Consider the following 24,082-nt stretch of genomic DNA (forward strand, 5'->3'; position numbering starts at 1 on the left):
AATGACTGAAGTATAGTTAATCCATTTTTTTCAAACCTACCTAATTTGTAAACACATCCCAGTTTTACAAGAACATTTTTTTTAAATAAAAAAAATCTGTGTGTAGGTCTTCTCATCAAAGACAGACTGACTTATTTTCTAAGAAAGAAAAATTATTGTTTTATGAAAATGGAGGGTATGCCATATTGGATGCCTGTAGGAAATCACAAATCCTAAATATACATTAAGAGTCTACTAATCTTTTAGGGGGGAAATAAGTACGAAATTGAAAGACTGAAAAGAAATACACTCATATATCCTTACTCATGAATATCGATACAAAGAAGGTAACACAAAACCCAACAACGAATTTACTGGTAAATGAAGACTCATATGTGTATGTATTACTGTCAAATATTGCTACTACTTCAATGACTAATAGTAACTGAAAAGCAGATCACAGTGTATAACAAGTGTGAATGCCTCTTTGTCCATGCACACATGCACATCTTTGTCCATGCATACATGCACACCTTTGTCCATGCATACATGCACATCTTTGTCCATACATACATGCACATCTTTGTCCATGCATACATGCACATCCACACACATACACACAGTGTGACCTCCAAGCTTAGTCTGATGGGGAGAACAATGGGATCTTGTGAGCTAGGATTCTAATTCTGGAGTCCGCCCATCGGCTTTCCATCCCTCCCTCTGCATATCTCAGGCTTTATCCTTCCTGCTCCAGGTTGTAAAGCTCATGTCCCAGTTTCCCCCTATCAATCTACGGCTGCTCACAAACAGGTCCCGCTACGTGTAGTCAACCACTCATCTCTTGGAGTTATTGCAGGAAGGTGGACCCCTTCCAGGGCCCACGAGTAGGATCTTGTGTAACAGTCCATGGTTCCCTGACAGAATGAGTGAGGTGATATATGTGACGCACTTTATACAATGCCTTGTTCTTGTTCAGTTGCTCAGTCATGTCCAACTCTTTGTGACCTCATAGACTATAGCTTGCCAGGCTCCTCTGTCCCTGGAATTCTCCAGGCAAGAATACTGGAGTGGGTTGCTATTCTCTTCTCCATGGGATCTTCCCAACCCAGGCATTGAACCTGGGTCTCCTGCATTGCAGGTGGATTCTTTACTGTCTGAGCCACCAGGAAGCCTTATATGATGCCTGGTGACATAAAAAATGCCAGCTGGATCTTTATCCTCAGAGGTGGAGCCAGAGCTGGAATCCAGGGCTTCTGTCCCTAGTTCAGCACCTTTACATGATATCATGAAGAAGGTTAAACAAAGAGACTCCTGAACATGTTACCCACAGCCGAAGAAGGATGAAAGCATCACTTCTGAGTAGAGTAGTTGCAGCTGCCATTTAACCTCATAACTTGTAAATAAAACATTTGGGCCACATAATCTTTTCAACCTAGACAGTATATTAAAAAGCAGAGACATTACTTTGCCAACAAAGGTCCGTCTAGTCAAGGCTATGGTTTTTCCAGTGGTCACATATGGACGTGAGAGTTGGACTATAAAGAAAGCTGAGCGCTGAAGAATTGATGCTTTTGAACTGTGGTGTTGGAGAAGACTCTTGAGAGTCCCTTGGACTGCAAGGAGATCCAACCAGTCCATCCTAAAGGAGATCAGTCCTGGGTGTTCATTGGAAGGACTGATGCTGAAGCTGAAACTCCAATACTTTGGCCACCTGATGCGAAGAACTGAGTCATTTGAAAAGACCCTGATGCTGGGAAAGATTGAAGGTGAGAGGAAAAAGGGACGACAGAGGATGAGACGGTTGGATGGCATCACCGACTCAACGGACATGAGTTTGAGTAAACTCTGGGAGTTGGTGATGGACATGGAGGCCTGGCATGCTACAATCCATGGGGTTGCAAAGAGTAGGACATGACTGAGCGACTGAACTGAACTGGCTGAATATTTTCCAGACAACATAAATAACTTCCAGAAGTTCCTCTCCACAAAGGGGAGGCTCGAAGAAGTGTGAAAGTCCACATTCTGACTGTAGTCAGTGTTCATGACAAGGAGAGAACATGAAGACACAAAATCAAAAAGGTCAGCTCCCCGTTTTGGAGCTCCCAGCCTCCAAAACTAGATTCCCACAAGAGCAGCAGTGATCGACATAGAGTATCTGAATGAGTTTAATGAAGAAAAACAGACGTTGATATAGCACACTGTATACCAAGTGATCCAGGAAAGTCCCAGTGGAAATTTCCACTCCTGTTTTCAACACACTCAGCTGCCCACCTCCCTCTTGCTCTGTTATTTTGCAGACTAATTTTCTTCTTCCTAGGAAAACAAGAGCCAGCACGAAGCTCGGTTCAATAAGTTAGTCTCTGGCTGTTCTCTGCAAGCTAAAAACTTGTCCACATGGAGAGAGTGTCTACGATCCAAGTAATGATCAGTTTGGACTAGAATCTATGCTCTTCTCATTAAAAGAATTTCAAGGTCACCAGCTGCAAAACCCAAGAGTTCCAGGAAATGAGATAGTCGCATGACAAAGATTAGGGCTATGACTCAGTAGAGATAAATGCTGAAAGACCTAGAAAAGCAAGATTGAAGTGGTGTTCAGAAAAGGGCAGGCCCCAAAAGCTCCAGGGAACGGGGACTGGAGCGTAGTTCTCCTGGCTTGATCAGGGTAGAAGGGACTTTGCACCTGGCTTTCCCATTGCACGTTAGAACTAGGAAGTGCTTGACTGTGTTTCCCCCACACTCTGCTCTCTTTGGCAGGCAGTAAAATACATCCACAGAAGTCAGCATCTCATTGGATCTGGGGACGCTCCTGGCAATTTCCAATTGGATATTGATATTTCGGGGTTAATCTTCACGCATCACCCCTGTTTTAGCCGAGAGCATGTGTTGGCAGCCAAGCTGGCCCAGTTGTATGACCAGTACCTTGCAAGACGCCAGAGGAACAAGGCAAAGTTTCTCACTGATAAGGTATCTGTGATCTCTTGCGTGCCAATCATTGATGGGGTTGATTCTCCCGAGGAGCCCAATCGATACAAATACCTACCAGCAGCAAAGGCTCATGTGCCTCCTTCATGTTCCCTCTGTCTAGGATGTGGTGTGTTGTCCTACCTAGAGGCACAAGAAAGTCTAGGACAATGTACGCTTAATGTGTGCAAATTCAGTGGCACACGCTTGGCTTAGAGAACCATTTGTGCAAACCGAGCAAATGATCTCACCCACCTCGAATGGGTATTAGATGGAAGATACGAGGCTGCGTCTTGCCTGTGTGATCTCAGAGGGTGAGATTGTTCACGGTTTGAGAATTTCTTGGTCCTCAGAGACATTCTCATCATTACATGTTAATTTCCCCAATAGGATACCTATTGGGGTATCAACAAAAACAACAAAAGTCAGTTGTTTCAACTGATGCTCAAAGAAATGGCTGTCCATTTTGGATTTACTTCTAATGTGACACTGTCCCATGGAATATTCATGGGTAGTCTTGATTACAGATAATTTTAGTCTTAGGCCCTGATCTTAAATCTTACTGCCCAAATAAGAAATAATACCACAATGCCTACTCTTATGAGTCTGTAATTTTATGTTCTGTATCACAAGAATATCATTCTGTGTCCAGACTTCAGAAAAGACTCCTTCTCCCTTGAAAGAAAACTTGTTTCTGGGACACTCGAGTAAAGGAAGCACCTGTCATGAGCAGATGGGTCTGGACCACAGAATAAGAATGGACACACACGGTCCAAGAGGGAGGGGACGTATGTATACCTGTGGCTGATTCATACTGATGGATGGCAGAAACCAGCACAATATTGTAAAACAATTGTTCTCCAACTAAAAATAAATAAACTACACAAATAAAGACTAGAGGCAATATTTCTGTCAAAGTTCACTTCGGTGGAAGCGTGGAGATGTCTGAGTGCTTGCACATCCGTTGTGTCATCCTAAACGATGCCTGTCTGAGGTTGCAGGCATCATCTTACCCTGGAGAAGTGGGCGGGTCCAAGCACATCTCTTGTGGTGAGGAGTAGAGCTTCTAACTCAAAACTTGAATCCACATCTCTTTAAGCTCCACGCTCTAAGAAGTGCTGTTCAGATGGGCCTTAATCCAGCAAAAACTCCTAAGACTCTTGAAACAACCCCCAAAACCATCAATGAATACAAATCTGAGATTCGGTGAGTAAAATCTATGACTATAACTGCTGCTTTTTTCCCTGTGCTTATTGAGAGTTTATTTTTTCAGAGTTTTTCCTGAATGCATTGAATACATTATAACCAAATGGGCTTCCCAGGAGATGCTAGTGGTAAAGAATCTGCCGGCAATGCAGGAGACCCGGGTTTGATCCCTGGGTGGAAAAGATCTCCTGGAGAAGGAAATAGTTACCCACTCCAGTATTCTTGCCTGGAGAACCCCATGGACAGAGGAGCCTAGTGGGCTACAGTCCATGGTGTCGCAGAGAGTTGGACACGACTGAGCAACGAGCACTTTCACTGTCAAACGAAATAATGAGGTGTGTCCATTGTATCAACACCAAAGTTGAAGCCCAGTAAAAGAATGAGGATGGAGGTGGGGGCATGGAGGACTGGGGAAAGTGGCTAGGGGGAGCAGAATATGATAACTTGCACCCTCTGTTGGTGTAAACAAATATTGCTACAGCCACCACTTCTGAGAGAGTGTCTTGTCCGGAAATGAACAAAGAGTTGAAAATGCCCATGAGTTAGAATCCTGCAGTTCTGCTTAAGACGCTCCAAAGAGCTGTGGGCACCTGTACCCTGGAGATGTGTGCAAGGGTTCCACAGTGTCACTTACAACATCAAGAAGCTAGAGATAACCCCACACCAGAATGAGCCCATCAGCTTTGGTCTTGTAATGAACGTCCATACTACGGTTAAGAGTGACTGAATTAGACCTGTGTGTATCATGGATACAATAGTGTGGAGTGAAAAAATCCAGTTGGAAGAGGATACTTGCTGTGTGATATGGGTCATGAAACCTAAAGACCACATGAAATAATACTCATGTCTTCCAGGTACACACACATCTGTGTCATGTAGGGATAGAAAAGACACACATGCCAGTTTCTTCCTCCAGGGCGGGAAAGAAGGGGATGAATGGAGAGGTCTCCAAACATAACTCTAAACATTGCAAACAAACAAAGTTCAGTTCAGTTCAGTTCAGTCACTCAGTCGTGTCCGACTCTTTGCGACCCCATGAATCACAGCACACCAGGCCTCCCTGTCCATCACCAACTCCCGGAGTTCACCCAGACTCACGTCCATCGAGTCAGTGATGCCAATCCAGCCATCTCATCCTCTGTCGTCCCTTTCTCCTCCTGCCCACAATCTCTCCTAGCATCAGAGTCTTTTCCAATGAGTCAACTCTTCGCATGAGGTAGCCAAAGTACTGGAGTTTCAGCTTTAGCATCATTCCTTCCAAAGAAATCCCAGGGCTGATCTCCTTCAGAATGGACAGGTTGGATCTCCTTGCAGTCCAAGGGACTCTCAAGAGTCTTCTCCAACACCACAATTCGAAAGCATCAACTGTTCGGCGTTCAGCCTTCACAGTCCAACTCTCACATCCATACATGACCACAGGAAAAACCATAGCCTTGATTAGACGGACCTTTGTTGGCAAAGCAATGTCTCTGCTTTTGAATATGCTATCTAGGTTGGTCATAACTTTCCTTCCAAGGAGTAAGCGTCTCTTAATTTCATGGCTGCAGTCACTATCTGCAGTGATTTTGGAGCCCAAAAACATAAAGTGTGACACTGTTTCCACTGTTTCCCCATCTATTTCCCATCTTGAGTTAATGATCACTGAAGACTCAGATGATCACATTTTCCAGAAATGAAGTAGTTTTTTTTCCAGGTTTTTAGGTTACTTCTTGAAGTACCTTTATTATTTTTTTTTTAACTTTTGAACTTTTTGTTTTATATTGGAATAAAGGCTTCTCAAGTAAAGAATCTGCCAACACAGGAGCCATGGGAGACACCGATGCAATCACTGGGTTGGGAAGATCCCCTAGAGGAGGAAATGGCAACCCTCTCCAGTATTCTTGCCATGGACAGAGGAGCCTGGAGGGCTATAGTCCCTGGGGTCACAAAGAGTCAGACACGACTGAGTGACGGAGCAAGGACACACACATAGCTGATAGAACAATGTTGAGATAGTTTCAGGAGCACAGCAGAGGGACTCAGCCATGCATATACATGTGTCCATTCTTCAAACTCCCCTCCCGTCAAGGCTGCCATGTAACATTGAGCAGAATTCCCTGTGCTATACAGTAGGATCTTGTTGGTTATCCATTTTAAATATAACAGTGTGTGCATGTCCATCCCAAACACCCTAACTGTCCAAAACGAGTCTTATTCTAGTTCATGGCCTTCTAGCTTTTCTAAGGTCTTCCAAGAGTCCTCAGTCTTGACCACCCAATAACTAACCGGCTGTTATCTTCCGCCATCTTCCTTTTCCATGATACCGACTGAATGACCTTCAGTTCTTTATCTGTGTGTCTGTCTCCTGAGCTGAACTATAAACTCCTTGAGGACAGAAAGTAAAAATGTTAGTTACTTAGTCATGTCCAACTCTTTATGACCCTATGGACTGTAGCCCGCCAGGCACCTCTGTCCATGGGATTCTCCAGACAAGAATACTGGAATGGGTTGCCATTTCCTTCTTCAGGGGACCTTCCCAACCCAGGGATCGAACTTGGGTCTCCTGCATTGCAGGCAGATTCTATACCGTCTGAACCACCAGGGAAGCCCCTTGAGGACAGAGACATCTCCTCTATCTCCTACGCACTTCTGAATCCCCTGAAATGACATCAGGTGCTTGCTCAAGAGGAAAAAAAATTGAATTAATTAATCTACTAACTAATAGTATAATGAAGCACATTTGGGTTTTGGATTTGGCTATTATTTGTACAGGGGACAAAATTAGGCATTAAATAATTCCCAAATACACAAAGTACTATTTTCACTCAATAAGAATGAAAACATTTTCAAATGATGCCTCTACAAATCAAGCCAAACTTTGCTAATCTAGTCAGCACAGAAAACTCGCCAGGGCATGTAGTAACATTACTTCATCTCCTAAATGTAGAACTTGTGATTTGTACTAACACAGATAGACTTTAATATACCAGTTGTTAACTGGTTCAGCAACATACTTTCCTATTTACAATAATTTAGTTCTTGAGAACTATATTTACTGGGCCCTTTATTTTTACAACTTCAAAGCTGGCTGTTTGTTTAAGACTGCACAGTATAAATGAGAATTTTAAATGGTTCAGTTCAGTTCAGTCACTCAGTCGTGTCCAACTCTTTGTGACCCCATGAACCACAGCACGCCAGGCCTCCCTGTCCATCACCAACTCCCGAAGTCCATCCAAACCCATGTCCATTGAGTTGATGATGCCATCCAACCATCTCATCCTCTGTTGTCCCCTTCTCCTTCCGCCCTCAATCTTTCCCTGCATCAGGGTCTTTTCCAATGAGTCAACTCTTCACATGAGGTGGCCAAAGTATTGGAGTTTCAGCTTCAACATCAGTCCTTCCAATCAATATTCAGGACTGATCTTCTTTAGGATGGACTGGTTGGATCTCCTTGCAGTCCAAGGGACTCTCAAGAGTCTTCTCCAACACCACAGTTCAAAAGCATCAATTCTTCAGTGCTCAGCTTTCTTTATAGTCCAACTCTCACATCCATATGTGACCACTGGAAAAACCATAGCCTTGACTAGACGGACCTTTGTTGGCAAAGTAATGTCTCTGCTTTTTAATATGCTGTCTAGGTAATTTAGTCTTATTGAAGTCAGATTCTTCTAGAGAAAACAAAATTAAATAACCTCTCGAAACAGACCAGCATCCTACTGACTTCAAATTTGCATTTCATATTTCTGGTTTTCTAGTACATAAGAAATGTCATAGTTATGAAATTAATTATACAATCACTATAGTGTTATTAGTTTCTATTTTTAATTTGCAAACACACCCATATAACTTTTAAATACATATCCATATACTGTATCTCCTAGGCAAACAAGAAAACTGCGTGATGCTGAACAAGAAAAAGATCGAACATTGCTTAAGACCATCATAAAAGTCTGGAAAGAGATGAAGTCCCTCCGAGAGTTCCAGAGGTTTACAAATACTCCCTTGAAACTTGTTTTGCGAAAGTAAGCTTTTTTCAAACATTGTTTTATTGGGTTATAGCATGCATAGAAAATGTATTTGCTGTTATTATTACTCTGTCACTTAATTTCAAGAAATACCTAGGGTGTTGTAAATTATTTTAAGGGAAAAAGTTGACCAGAAAGCCGACGAAGAAGCATATGAAGCAGAAATTCAGGCCGAGATAAATGAATTGCTGGAAGAGCACACAGAAGAGTACGAACAGAGGATGGAAGTGTACAGAGTCACACTGCAGCAGTGGAAAGCCTGGAAGAAAGCCCAGGTCTGTGAACAGCCTTAAACAGAGCTGCCATGGAGGACAGGGGGGCCTGGGAGGAGGCCGCTTGGGGCAGGAGGAGGGAAACTGGGCAGGCAGACTGGGGTCCCCTGCTTGCTATTCTCTGTCTCCTCCTGGCCCTCTTGCTCAGGAACAAAAGGATGAGAGGGTGAACTGGTTGATGCACTTGTCGAAAATGTGACCCGGCCAGCAGATACCAGAGCCAGCTTTTTCCAAAGACTGGTCTCTGTATCAGGCTGTGACTATCTGAGTGAGCAAATAAGTAAAACATAGTAATTGCTCATGAATGTGTCAAGTGCTGTGCTAAGCCTTTTACACACCTTACACCAATGAATGTAGGGTATTGTGCTTCTGGGTTTCTGTCAGAAAATTGTGTGACTTTGTACACGTCCCTGCAAAACTGAATCAGGAACAATAAGTAAAAATCAGGATGTGTAACAGGCATAAGTTCATCTACCTCAGTTCAACTGACTCACATTTCTTCTTTTTCATGGCTCAGTAATAGTCCATTGTATACATGTACCACAACATCTTTATCTATTCATCTGTTGATGGACATTTAGGTTGCTTTCATGTCCTGGCTATTGTAAACAGTGCTGCAGTGAACATTAGGGTACATGAGGGGTAGGAAGGAGGCCCAAGAGGAAGGGGATATATGGAGATACATATATATATACTTACAATTGATTCACACTGTTATATATATATATATATATATACTTACAATTGTTATATATATATATATATATACTTACAATGTAAGTATATATATACTTACAATTGATTCACACTGTTAACCAAAACAAAATGGTAAAATGATTGCCCTCCAATTAAAAATAAAAATTAAAAAAAAGATCAGTGTGACCTGCAGGACCAGTTCTGCTCACAAGACTTACTTTAATTTCAAGATGTGTCCTTGGTCTTTCGAATTGATCACATTAATAACCAACTTTTTTAAGCTCTCTGTAGGGACCAGGCACTGTGATAAGTGCTTTCCAGGCGTGATCTCATTTCAACAGCTCTGGAAAAAAATCTCCTATGATCGTTCCCATTTTGTAGATGGGGGTGAAGCTGGGTTTACATCCCAGGGCTATCTGAAGACTGTGCTTTTCAAAGAAATTCCAAAATTTCTACTTAAGATAAGTTTGCCTCTTACCTGACAGAGGGCCAAAAAGAAGAAAAAGAAACAGGAAGCGGAAGAGCATCCCGCCGATGAGGAGAGGGAGGAGCCAGGTCCCGGGGAGGAGCCTGAGAAGCCTGCCCCTCCAGAGCCCGTGGACAGGGCGGTGATAGAGCAGCAGGTGAGGGAGAGAGCAGCCCAGAGCCGGAGGAGGCCGGGGGAGCCCACGCTGGTCCCGGAGTTGAGCCTGGCAGGGAGCGTGACGCCCAACGACCAGTGTCCCAGGTGAGCAGACGCTCTGACCGTGAATGAGGTTGACATGCGACGCACACACACATATGTGCACCATATGGAGTATACACCACCTGGCCGGCACGGAATGATTGGGAGGGTCCTGAACTCTCTGTAGCCATATGTTAGCTTGGACCGTATGCTGCTGCAGGCATTTGTCCAGACTTTGGTGATTTCCTATGGCTCACCCGCCCAGTATACCCCCACTGGCCCCAGGGGAGTTCACTCCCGGAAGCTGCCTGGAGGGAGTGCTCTGCACAGTGCCTGCCTGCGTGGCATCTGCTTTGCAGCCTTTATCTGTAACCTCAGTGTGTCCTTTGTCATCACTGCTAGCACATGCCCTCTCCCTGGCAAAGTGGATTCCTATCCACTGTACCACCAGGGACGTCCCCATGGTATGTCTTTTAAAGGGAAAATTTAGGTTTGATTTTGCAGTCTTTGATAATGAGTCCCATTTTGACCAAAAATGTATACCTCCGTCTGAGGTTTCTGAGTTTTCACTGGGTTTGGGGACTATAAACCAGGTTTCCCTGAGTCAGTGATTATAACCCACCCCCTTCACCAGGCCGTCAGGGGAGGGGGCTGAGCAGAAGAAGGAGGCGTATCAGGTCTGTCACTGGCGTGAGGTTACTGGAAATAAGCCTTTTTAAAAATTCAGAGTCAAGTCTTTGGGGGTCTTGGATACTTCTTGAGATGGTGTCAACTGTTTTTTATAGGAAAAATAATTGAGCAATTTCACACCTAGGATGGGCCTAAATTCAGTTCAGTTCAGTCACTCAGTCATGTCCGACTCTTTTCAGCCCCATGGACTGCAGCACAGCAGGCTTCCCTGTCCATCACCAACTCCCAGAAGCTTGCTCAAAACTCATGTCCATCGAGGCCTAAGTTATAGAGATGTAAAAAGTTAAACCTACTCTCCCAGTTTAATGAGTACAGGATTTCTATTTGGGATGATGAGAACATTCTAGAGAAGAATAGTGGTGTCTGTCACATCACATTGCAGATGTACTTAAGGCCACAAAATGGTTTACTTAAATAATGTTAACATGGTAAGTATTATGTTGTGTGTATACATATAACCATAATATTAAAAAAATAACACTCAAAAAACCCTGAGTATGTTTTGGATTTTTCTGCTCTCACCTTTTCGAATTCTTAACAGACTGAGTTACTATTGACTTAAGCAATAAGTGGCATTTGGAGTGGGCATCTCTACAAATAAAGACCGTTCTTGAAGGTGTCGACTTTTTTTTTTTTTTTAACTTCCTGGCTATAAGAATGATATGCTTACTAGGATACCTCCTGTCTTCTACTGGGATTCAAACGACCTTTAAAAATAAGGAACCTTTCTTAGTTCCGTACAGCCAAAGAGCAGTGACTCACCGTCGGAAACTATTAGGAAAAAGTTTGGATTTTGGAAAAGCTGAGTTGACCCCACTGCTACAATATGCTATGATTTTTTTTAGGATAAAACATCACATCCAAACATAAACCACTATTAGCCTTTATGGTCTGAATTCACTCCATTTGACAAATAATATGATTCTGTTTACTTAAACTGTTGGGATGCAAATGTAAGGCTTGCTTGGAAAAAAAATTTAAAGACTGTAGCACAACGATGCTTGGACCACAGTTCTAAATCACCTGTAGGCTTTCCAGTACCTCTTATTTCACATCACATGTATTGTTATATCAGATTTCCTTCCCATTTAGGTCACCGCAGAACACTGAGCAGTTTCCTGTGCTATACAGTAGGTTGCAGGAAGGTGTCCCTGCAAGACCTGTGGCTGCCTTGGTTCAGTGAAGACTGAAGCAACTGGAGCATCACCTCCAGTGAATCTCACTCTGCTCAGCACCCTTGTGTCAGCCACTCCACTTACACTTAGTACACGAATATTGACCCACCCGTGAATGGTCTCACTCTGCAGGGTGGAGGTCATGCGAAGGGAGGACATCAAGAGACGCTCGCTGTTCCTAAAGGTGACCTTCAACAACAAGGAGGTGTCCAGGACAGAGAGCCGGCCGCTCGGGGCGGACTTCCGAGTTCACTTTGGACAGATTTTCAATTTGCAAATATTCAACTGGCCAGAGAGTTTAACGTTGCAGGTACCTTTTTAAAATTTTCTCTCCATTTTTTAAAATTCATTTTTATTGGACTATAGTTGCTTTATAATGTCGTGTTAGTTTCTACTGTACAGCAAAGTGAATCAGCTCTACATATATATGTATCCTCTTTTTCAGATTTCCTTCCCATTTAGGTCATCGCAGACCACTGAGTAGAGTTCCCTGTGCTTTACAGTAGGTTCTCATTAGCTGTCTGTTTTATTCATAGTAGCAATAGTATATGGGCTTCCCGGGTGGCTCAGTGGGTAAAGAATCCACCTGCCAAAGCAGGATACATAAGAGATGTGGGTTCGATCCCTGAGTTACGAAGATCTGCTGGAGGAGGGCATGGCAACCCATGCCAGTATTCTTGCCTGGAAAATCCCATGGACAGAGGAGCCTGGTGGGCTACGATCCATGGGATTGCAAAGAGTCAGACAACTGAAGTGACTGTAGTGTATATAAGTCAGTCCCAATCTCCCAATTTTTCCCACTCCATATTTTAATATAGTCACTGTCCTAAGAATTTTTGCTCATCACAGGTGCGAGATGGCTTTAAGTCGTCCATTGGTTACACTGGTGTCCTGATAGATTCTCAAAGGCAACAGAAGTTCGAGGCACATCTTAAGGTCTTGGCGGAGAAGATCTGTTACCCTGCTTGGCTCCCAAAAATGCTGGCAGAGTAACTGACCACGGTGCTCAAGTGTGTGTCTCAGGACAAGATGGGGGGATAAGGGAGAGGGGGAGAGTAGAGAGATCTCTGGCTCATTCATTAGAGAACTTCAACCTCACGCCGAACCAAGATTCTGGCATAATATACCAGAGAAATCAATTTCTGTAATCACAGATCATTTTGATAGGGGTGGTGGTACAGGTGCTAGGATCCCCCCAAAATAAATCAAACTCCCCACTAGCCTAAAGGCCAGCGTTAGCAATCTATTTATTTGTGTCTATTATCATTTTCTAAAGCTGGCATAACTAAGTACCACAAATCTGGTGATTTAAGACAAAAGATGTTTATTCTCTCAAAGTTCTGAAGATCCTGAAGTCTAAGGTCAAGGTGTCAGTAGGGCCGTGCTCTCTCTAGAAGCTCTAGAGAAGAACCTTTCCTGCCTCTGCAGCTCCTGGTGGCTCCAGGTGTTCCTTGGCTTGCGGCAGCATCACTCTAAACTATGCTTCCATCTCCACGTGGCCTTCTCACGTCTGTGTGTCCTTTTTTGTCTCTTACGAGGACACTCTTGTTGGATTTAGGACTCACCTTAATCCAGTATGAGCTCATCTGGATCTTTAACTATACCTGGAAAGACTATTTTTTCAACTAAGGTCACATTCTGTGATCCCAAGTAGACATAAATTTTTACAGGGCACTATTCAGCCCCCTGGGCTTCCCTAGTCGTCGTTCAGTGGAATCTACCTGCAGTGCATGAAACGCAGGTTCAATCCCTGGGTCAGGAAGATCCCCTGGAGGAGGAGATGGCAACCCACTCCAGTATTCTTGCCTAGGAAATCCCATGGACAGAGAAGCCTCATGAGCTACAGTCCATGCGGTTGCAAAAAGTGGGACACAATTTAGTGACTAAGCAACAGCGATGAAAAACAAGACAAATTCAACCCACTTCAATGTCTTAGGCTTGCTGTTCTGGCAAAGCCTCTTATGTTGCTGACAGGTTCTGTTTCACAATACTAACAGGCACGTTAATTAGGCTTGCAAATACGTGGCACACGTACTGCTGTCTGCCATCTCCCACCCAGGCAGAAACCACTAGTCCTTATCCACCACTTGTGCAGAAATCCCTATCTTTTTTTTTTAATTGGAGGATAATTTACAATGTTATGTTAGTTTCTGCTGTACATCAACGTGAGTCAGTTCTTTGTATACATATATCCCCTGCTTCTTGAGCCTTCCTCCCAGGCCCTCATCCCACCCATTTTCCTTATCACATAGCACCGGGCTGAGCCCCCTGTATTACACAGCATAGCTATTCCCCCAAGCTCTCTTTTACACATGGTAATATGTGTCTGTCGATGCTGCTCTCTCAATTTGTCCCTTCGTCCCACCCTGTCCTTCCCCCACTGTGTCCACAAGTCCCTTCTCTGCATCTGCGTCTCTATTCCTGCCCTGAAAATAGGTTCATCAGTAGCATTTTTCTAGATTTTATATACATGTGTTAATATATAATATTAGTTTTTCTCTTTCTGACTTACTACTCTGTGCAACAGACTCTAGGTTCATCCACCTCACTACAACTGACTCAGAAATTTCTCGTTCTTATCCACCACCCTTGCCAGAAATGACAGCTAAGCATGCCTATTTTCCCCCTCTGAGCCTGGATATAACTTCCAGGCAGCCAATATTTCTTATTATAATTGACACTAAGTCCACAGATACAACTACAGCTGTGTAGTTATCAAAATATTTTAGTATTTCTCTACTGAATGATTGAGTACTGGTTATAGATACAATTAATTGAGAGAATATTGTATTTTGACTGTCTAGAAATAATATTGTATCATTTGGAAATTTTCCATATGATTGCAAGTTTTGAATAAGGGAAGGTTCAACAATTACTGGCAACTTCAGGAGGGTAAGAAAAGTCACCTTAAAAGCATCTGTTTATGCCAGTGCTATCAAATGCTTAACTTTAGAGGGTAATGTGCTTCAGAAAATGTTCCGAGACTCTCAGAATGATCATGTATCCCTTGATTCAACACCAAGCTCCAAATGTTTGTTGCTTGACTGTGGAGAGCCAACTGAGGGTCTGATGCTGAGCCAGGAGTTTAGTGGAACATTGGAAGCTGTGTATAAAGAGCGATGTGCATGGCCCTGCCTGTGGGAGCTTTAAATCCAGCTGGGGGATGAGAGAGACAACTATTGGAGTGGCCCAGAAGTTCATTCAGGTTTCTCTATACGTTGTCACAAAAAACCCAAATGACCCTTTTGATCCACCCAATGCAAAGAAATAACACTAAGCAGAGTATGGATACAGGGGATATGGAAGGGAACAGTGTCGACTGTGATGTTTGATTTTTTTTTGCATGTTTCAAACCATAGGACTCAGTGTTTCCTAGCCAGGCTTGAGATAGGCTGCCAGGGCAACCCTACAAAGCAGAGGATAAGGCCACCAACTCACCCGGAAAGCCCAGGAGGGAGGGGATGAGGCTGGGGACTCACAGAGGAAATGAGAGGAAGGAATTAATTAAAGCAACACTGCAGCCTTGAGGGCTTCCCAGACGGCGCTAGTGGTAAAGAATACTCCTGACAATGCAGGAGACATAAGAGACGTGGGTTCAGTCCCTGGATTGGAACGATCCCCTGGAAGAGGGCGTGGCAATCTACTCCGGTTATTCTTGCCTGGAGAATCCGCATGGACAGAGGAGCCTGGGGGGCTACAGTCCATGGGGTCACAAAGAGTCAGACATGACTGAAGTGACTTAGCACACACACACACACACAGCCTTGAAAGGAGGGATTGGCAGGACTTGATGATGGCTTCGTTTGTTGTTGTTCGTTAGGGTTAGCGTTGAGTCCGACACTCTGCGACCCCGTGGACTGTAACCCGCCAGGCTCCTTTGTCCATGGGGTTTTTCAGGCAAGAATACTTGAGTGGGTTGCCATTTCCTTCTCTAGGAGATCTTCCTAGACCAGGGATTGAACCCGCATTTCCTGCATTGACAGGCGGATTCTTTACCACTGAGCCACCTGGGAAGCCTGTGATGGTTTGACTAGAGAGAGTAAAAAGAAAGAGCCTCAGAGTTGGCCCCAAGTGAAGGGTGAGATGGGACTTCACAGGATGGAAGCTGAAACGGGACCAGAGTCCTTCCAGAAAGGTCTCAAAACTTGAGGATTCTGAAGTCTTTCCAAAATAAATGCTTGTTGTTGTTCAGCCACTCAGTCGTGTCCCACTCTCTGCAACTCCATGGACTTGGTCTTTCACAAAAATGAAGTTTGACTTAGAAATAGAGAAAGCTTAGTGATAATGACCTTCACTCCTTTTCCTTTATCATGCACACCTGTCATGCCACCCCATACTCATCAACCTGACTCCCCCAAACTAACAACAGCTGTGTAATATTGTTGGGTGGCTTTTAAGCATCTTAGTGTTATTTTTTTTTCCTTATGAATCAGTCCTGTTGAGCTTTTATATTCCTGGCACGTGGACTGAGATAGGGAACTTTCCTTTTAACCCAGCTGGAAGTCACTTGACTCTCCCTTCCAGAGTCCCTCCTGGTTTCTCTGGCTTTTCTGATAGAACCGCACTCTCTGGGTGGAGACACCAGTCCTGTTTGGAGATGTGTCCTGGATGACCCTCCTTCATCTTCCCGGGACAAGGGGGAGAGAGAATGAAATGCCCAGAGGAGGCTTCCTCCCAGAAGCTCAGCAGGGAAGGGATCGGGGGTTGACAGGGGACCATGGTTTACTTTAGGGTGTGGTTGATTGGAGCACGTTTGTCAGCTGTGGGAAAAGTGGCCAGCACAGAAAAGATTGATGACTTGGAAAATAAAAGGGAAAACTGGAAGGAGAGGGTGGGAAAGGGAAAGAGGGTGGGAGTGTTGAGAGATGATGGGATGGGATACTCCATCCATCAACCACAAGTGCTCCAGTCAACAACACCCTAAAGTACACCACGTCCTGTCAACCCCCGACTCCTTCTCTGCTGAGCTTCTGGGAGGAAGCGTCCTCTGGGTATCTTCATTCTTTCTCCCCCTCGTCCTGGGGAGACGGAGGAGGGCCATCCAGGACACATCTCCAAATAGGACCGGTGTCCCCACCCCGAGAGTATGGTTCTAACAGAAAAGCGAGAGAAACCAGGAAACTCATGAACCTGTAGTATCCCATAGGTTCATGAGAGGTGAATCAAGACAGAATAGCAGGACTTTCCTGGTGGCCCAGTGGTTACGATTTTGCCTTCCAGTGCAGGGGCTGGGGGTTCAAACCCTGGTCGGGGGCTAAGATCCCACATGCCTTGCATCAAAAAAAAAAAAAAAAACCAGAAAACAGAAGCAAGATTGTAACAAATTCAAAAATGATCCACATCAAAAACACTCTTTCAACAAAAAATACAGAATAGGAAGGTCCTTTGAGTTGGGAGTGATGACACAGAGGAGGGCGGGCCTCGGTCACCCAGAGTCTTCTCAGGGAGGGAGGGGAGTCTCTGGGCGCAGGAGTAAACAGTGTCTGATCCAACACTGAGGGGAAGTGGGGACATCAGCCACGGCGCCACTGGGGCTGAGATCGCAGGGCGGCCCCCTGAACCAAATCCGCTGCTACCACACCTGCAGGATAAGCCGTGCCGTGCTTTGCTTTGCTTAGGTTTTAAGATCAGAGAATCACGACTTAAGACCGTGCAATATAAACCACTTCACGATGGACTCTTCTTCTGTCTGGCTTAATGCCCCTACATTTTTCTAAGATTTGGCTTATCGACACTATCCTAAGCACTGCTGTTAGTAGGTAAATTTGCACCAGAATGTTGGCTTAAAGCAAACCTCATTCCAAATGCAGCAGAAGTTAATAATAACCTCACAGAGTCCCAGTTTGGTAGCAGTTGATCTAATTGCTATTCTGAATTCACTGCTGCCTTTTTTTTTTTAATACAACAGGAATTTTTGAACCATTGAACATAAATCAAATTATATTCCCTGTCTTATTTCTTCATTAACATTTCACCTTCAAACAGACACACACACTCATTTTGCTTAGAGCAGTGCTTCTCAGTGAAGATAACTTTGTACCCCCGGGGGCCATCCGGCAATGTCTGGTGACATTTTAATCATTACAGGTGGTGAGGAGCTGCTGGCACCTCTAGTAGGTAGAAGCCAGCGATGCTGGTGAACACTGCAACACGCAGGATGACACATCATAGCAAAGGGCTGTTCAGCCCCGAAGTTAGGCATGCTGAAGCTGAGAGCCCCAGACTTAGAAAGAACACACGATTTCAACTTAATTATACAGAAAGCGGTCTATAAATATTTATAAAGCCCAATGACTCAATGGACATGAGTTTGAGCAAGCTCTAGGAGTTGGTGATGGACAGGGAGGCCAGGTGTGCTGGCGTACATGGGGTCGCAAAGAATCGGACACGACTGAACGACTGAACTGAACTGAACTGATGAAGGCCAAGGTTCCACTCTTTGACTTTTAAAAAGAGCATTCTATTCTAGCATTAAATAGAGCTGCGATTTAAAAAATTAGGGAGTCTTGAAAAGACAGATCTTACATATTCAAGTTTAATGTAAATAAAAGAAATTCTTATTTTACAAAGCTTTTGTTGTTGTTGTTTAGTCACTAAGTTTTATCTGACTCTTTTGAGACCCCAGGGACTGTAGCCTGCCTAGTTCCTCTGTCCATGGAATTCTCCAGGCAAGAATACTGGAGTGAGTAGCCATTCCATTTTCCAGGGGATCTTCCTGACCCAGAGATCCAACCCGGATCTCCAGCATTGCAGGTAGATTTGTTACTGTCAGAGCAACCAGGGAAGCCCAAGAGTAGTTAGAGATACAAAGTCAGGAAAGGTTTAACTAAATGCTTAATACTGCATTTATGTCACCTTCTGAAGCATTTTACCAGCATAAATGGTATTTTCTGACTGTTGGTATGGTTTCTATTCCCTTAACTTGAAGTAATATCAAAGTTTTATTAGTCCCTCATGTTTTTAAGCATTTGAGACAATGTAGTTTGCTTTTTCAGAGAAGGCAATGGCACCCCACTCCAGTACTCTTGCCTGGAAAATCCCATGGATGGAGGAGCCTGGTGGGCTGCCGTCCATGGGGTCGCTGAGTCGGACACGACTGAGCGACTTCACTTTTACTTTTCACTTTCATGTATTGGAGAAGGAAATGGCAACCCACTCCAGTGTTCTTGCCTGGAGAATCCCAGGGACGGGGGAGCCTGATGGGCTGCCGTCTATGGGGTCGCACGGAGTCGGACACGACTGAAGCGACTTAGCAGCAGCAGCAGCAGCAGTTTGCTTTTTACCTCCTTATTTTTGGGTACCCAGAAATATAGATGATTTAACTCTAAATATGGAATATGCCCTAACATTCCTATAGGTTCTCAGAAGCTTAATGTCTTCCTTGAAAAAAACTAAGATGTCTTGAAAAGACATTCTTACAAGTTAAAATTTAATTTAAATAAAAGAAATGACTATTTTATAAAAGTGAATAAAAGCAACTGGCCAACAGGATTTAATGAGATATTTGGGAAATGTAATCATGTTTATGAAAGACCTTTGTAAACTGCAAAGTATTAGAAAAATGTACATGCTTGTTGCCAACTGTATGACCAGATGAAGAAGAAATGGCATTTATACAGAAGGAAAGAGGTTTTTCATCCATCTCAGCTAAGCTGCACCACTGCCTTCCTGCTGAACTTTGGGTAACATCCTCATTTTACAATGAGAGCAAAAGTGGGGGAATGTCACGCCCAAGATCAAGTTGCAGTGTCAGGGTTCAGATCCTGCCCCATCCTGTCCACCACACCGCCCTCTGCAGGCAGTGGGAGGAGCTGACCGTCCACTGGGCAACTCCCAAGTCTACCGGCAGTTCAGAGAAGGGAACAATTCCATCCCATGTATTTGTCATCTAACACCTCACTTCCAGTGAGAGTTAACGTGGTCCTTTCTAAAGATATCAATTCACAGAGGAGAGGTACTGAGCAATCAAAGGGAAATCAAACAAGGTCCCTACCCTCAGGAATCTCACTCTTCATTGAGACAAATGATAAACAAGGAATTTTATCATTTCTTGGGGATAAGCAGTCCTACAGGGAAAGCCCAGGGATTGGTGGGGGCATTCAAGTAAGTGTGGGTGAGCATGTGACAACCTCGTGCAGTGCTCACGCAGGGTCCGAGGGAGTTCGAACACCCTCACAAAGTGGACAGTGCACCCTCCCCTGGCCAGGAGAGCCAGTCCCTTGAGAATGTGAGAAACCAGAGAGTTGGAGACAGGAAGAGCTCAGTGATCTTTTAATCACAACTGCCCGTGCTAAAGGCTGTGCTTTAACCTTTTGTTACTGTTGTGTTGTTTAGTCACTAAGTTGTGTCCCACTGGTTTTCGACACCACGGACTGTAGCACGCCAGGCTCCTCTGTCCATGGGGTTTCCCAGGCAAGAACCCTGGACTGGGTTGCCATTTCCTTCTCCAGGGCATCTTTCCAACCCACGAATTGAACCCATGTCTCCTGCCTTAGCAGGTCATATCTTTAACACTGAGCCACCCGGGGAAACCCAACCTTTGGTTTTAGCCATTGTTTATACAGCATTTCCATGTTTTGTGGCTCTTTCATTTAGGTTTTTAATTCTCTTTCAATCATTATTTCTCACCAATCTGTCTAAGGTAATTATATTTACTTTATAAATCATGGATTATAGTTAGGGCTTTAAAAGATTTCTTAACTTTTATTCACCTTTCTGATTTTCCTTGACCCGAGAGGAAAGCATAACAAAAAGTGAATGCATCCTGAAGTGAGAGAGTGGTAGATTCACATCCCAGCTTTGTGACTCACGAGATGAAGGACCAGGAGAAATTTCTCCCCTCCGCTGAGCCCCACATCCATCATCTAGGATTGCGGGGTCTGATATCTTGCTCAATCTTTACCAGAAGCCATCCTTTATAGGACTGTGGTTAAAATTAAGCACGGTATCAGACCTAAAGCTCTTAGTGGCTTCACACAAAGAAAGGCCTGTCTGGGTGAATAAAAATTCAAGAAGTACAAAAAGAATTTTAAAGAAAGAAAAATGCGCCATTCTCTCTGGCTGGAACTTTATGCCAGAGAGTCCATAACTTAGCAGATCAAACCAAGGTCTCTTGTGCAGTAAGCAACAACCTGTTCCATGTTCTTTATAGTCTGTGATATTATAAAACTGCAGGGTCTTATGAGAAGCTGGGATAAGCCAAAACTTATGGAACTTTCTTTTTCTATTAGAGTTCTAAACCAATAAAAGTATAGAGAAAATCTGTAAAAAAAGATACAAAAAGAGAGGGATCATTTATAAATTAATAGAGGCTTGAGCGACATACCAATCAACTGCTGTGTATGAAATCATTGTCATCCTGATTCAAAATATTATAGTAATTTTTTGAGATTCTGAAGGGCATTTGAAACTTACTGATATTTGGCATTACTCAGGAATTGCTGTGATAACTCTATGGTAATTATGCCTTTTTATATCCTCTTTTAGAGATATATATTGAAATATTTACAGATGAAATGATGTCTAAGCTCAGAATACTAATGAAGAGGCAAATAGTTGAGAAGATAGATAAAACCAGATTGACAATAACTTAATGGTAATTGAAGCTAGGTAGGTGATGGGTTCATGGTATATTATTCTTCTGATATTACATATATTTGAAACTTTCTTTAAAAGATCTTTTTAATATAGATCACAATATCAGCAAGATATTTAAAAATATCACCTGTCTACTAATAAAGATGAAGTTGGAGAGTGTGGCTTAAATGTGCAACTCATGCGCTCCCTGCTGAGCCCTTGAATCAAGCAGGGGTAAGCCCTGAACAGTCACAGGTCTCTTGGTGGGCCCAGCCTGTTAGAATAGCTCACAGTGGTACTCAGTCTGGGGTCTTGAGTTCAGTTCCTATGGAGCCTCTGCCTTTGTCTTTGTCCCAGTAGCCCCTCCAAACTCAATCAGCCAGGTTGCAAATGTGAGCTGGTGAATACCAGGCAGATGAGGCCTGGATAGCAGGCCACACGAATCCATCCTTCTCATCCTTAGAAAAGAATCCACAGCACAACACGTGCTGTTTTAAGGAAGGATGGGCAGAGAGACTCCGTAGTGTCATCTTTGCACATTCAGGTGGTGAGTGGAAAGATAATCAGAGGGGATCGATTACATCAGAAGAGAAATAGAAACAGTTCATCGAGAGATGAATGGATAAAGGAGTTGTGGTACATACATGCAATGGAATATTATTCAGCCATAAAAAGGAACGAAACTGAGCCAGTTCCAGTGAGGTGGATAAACCTAGAGCCTGTTATACAGAGTGCAGTAAGTCAGAAAGAGAAAAACAAATATTATATATTAGCGTATACATCCATATACACGTATGGAATCTAAAAAATGGTACTGAGGAACCTATTTGCATGGCAGGAATAGAGATAAGATGTAGAGAATGGGCTTTTGGACACAGTACAGGGGAGGGGAGAGTGGAACGAACTGAGAGTGCAGCATTGATGTATATACACCGTCACGTGTAAAGCAGAGAGCTAGTGGGGAGCTGCTGTACAGCACAGGGGACTCAGCTCAGGGCTCCGTGATGACTGAGAGTGGCAGGAAGTGGGTAGGTGTAAGGGAGGTTCAAGAGGCTGGGGACATATGTATACCTTTGGCTGATTCATATGGATATATGGCAGAAACCAACATGACACTGTAAACCAATTATCCTCCAATTAAAAATAAATTTAAAAATAAAAAAGAGGGAGGAGATATACGTATACTTAGAGCTGATTCACATCGTTGTACAGCAGAAACTAACACAGCATTATAAAGCAATTATCCTCCAATTAAAAATAAAAAGATAGAAATGCTTCATTAGTAGAAATAAAAGAGCAAGATCTGCATTTTAGAAAAATATGTACCAGCCAGAGAGGCTTCATGGAGAGAGACAATGGAACATGAAAGGAAGGCAGCAGAACTGAGAAATATTTTATCTTTTTCCCACAAAAGTGAAATGATCCGGGAATACAGGGGAAGCTTGATCACATGGAGCAGAGGGTCCGACTGAGACCATATTGTATATTTGTAATCTGTGGATGCCCTGGCAATGGGGTCTTCATCTCACGGTGATGGCATGGTGATGAGACATACCACAGTAATTAGCATCAGAACTATAGATGGTCCCATTGACCCCATTTTGGGAGAAAAGGTCTGTGAAGGAGATGGATAGGGCTCAGCAACTAACAAAAAAAATGAAGATCCTAAAGGAAAGACTGAGAGATTTACCAATAATAGATTTTATATTAATAATACAAATAATACTTTTCTATTACCAATAATAGGTTTGCCTCAATACCCTAGAGTACTTCAGGGTATAATGCTTTTCCTACTGACTCTGAAGTTGGTGCAGATAATAAACCATCTGGTGGCTTGTCCAAATTATCTCACCTTTCTACCTGATGCTGTTGCTCTCTGAAATAACTGGAACCAGGAAAAAGAGGAAGCCTATTCTCCAAAACTAATGCATATTAGTTTGAAATAGAAATATTTGCAGTAGCCTGGTACTTTGTAATCAACCTCTCTACCACAGATGATTGGGCCAGGCAAGAAGACAGGATGCTGATAACTTGTCAAATAGGGTATGATCTGGTCTCTATGGGGGCCAGGGCAGCACGACTCAACCCTCCACTCTGACATGGATGCTCTGGACTAGAACAGTGAACAGCACAGACAAAGGGACTGATTATCTGGGAGTGAGCACCCTCTGTTGCTGTTTTTATTTGGCTCTTTCTCTTCCTCAATTTCAGGTCTATGAGACAGTTGGACACAGTGGTACCACCTTGCTGGCGGAAGTGTTTCTGCCTATTCCTGAAACCACTGTTGTCAGTGGAAGGGCTCCCATTGAAGAAGTGGAGTTTAGCAGTAACCAGCATGTGACCCTGGACCACGAGGGAGTCGGAAGTGGTACGGAAGGCCTCAGCGGCTCACAGAATCACTGTCAGATTTGAATATCTTTTTCTTGTCCCTTATCAGACAACCAGACAATTACAACATTGCTATCAGAAATTCAGATGAAAGCAATAATCACATACGATTTTTTGCAAAGTAATTTTTACACACTATGGGCGGCCAGTAAATTCATGTAACTGTACAAGTATGGCCACGTGCATTAAGGGCATTTAGATTGCCTTTGACACCTTAATTCAACTTCTAGGAATCTTTCCTGAAAAAATAATTCAAAATGAAGATAGAAATTTTGTGCATTAAAAAAAAGAAGTACATCATAGTGTTATCTGTATGGTGGAAAAGTTTGAAAGAAAATAACTGTAATGGGGATATTATTAAATACTATTCTCTCATCTCTCATTTTCTCATGGACTTTCTCACTCTGTCAACCATGTTTTTTTAACCTCTCTTTAATGTACTTGACATCTCTTTCTTTCACTTCTATATTC

The 24,082-nt window shown here is 43.4% G+C and overlaps 1 protein-coding gene across 5 annotated transcripts in view; it reads left to right on the forward strand.

Moving 5' to 3' along the window:
• CC2D2A (coiled-coil and C2 domain containing 2A) overlaps positions 1–24,082 on the forward strand; it is a 131,325-nt gene that overhangs the window by 53,912 nt on the left and 53,331 nt on the right. For all 5 annotated transcript variants that reach the window (XM_070791823.1, XM_070791824.1, XM_070791826.1 and 2 more), the window contains 7 exons: positions 2,734–2,943; positions 4,040–4,146; positions 8,007–8,147; positions 8,269–8,425; positions 9,604–9,845; positions 11,780–11,957; positions 23,435–23,591. In XM_070791823.1, the coding sequence (XP_070647924.1) occupies positions 2,734–2,943; positions 4,040–4,146; positions 8,007–8,147; positions 8,269–8,425; positions 9,604–9,845; positions 11,780–11,957; positions 23,435–23,591 (1,192 nt within the window). The remainder of the gene's footprint in view (positions 1–2,733; positions 2,944–4,039; positions 4,147–8,006; positions 8,148–8,268; positions 8,426–9,603; positions 9,846–11,779; positions 11,958–23,434; positions 23,592–24,082) is intronic.

Source organism: Bos indicus, chromosome 6 (assembly GCF_029378745.1).
Source record: "Bos indicus isolate NIAB-ARS_2022 breed Sahiwal x Tharparkar chromosome 6, NIAB-ARS_B.indTharparkar_mat_pri_1.0, whole genome shotgun sequence".
NCBI lineage: Eukaryota > Metazoa > Chordata > Mammalia > Artiodactyla > Bovidae > Bos > Bos indicus.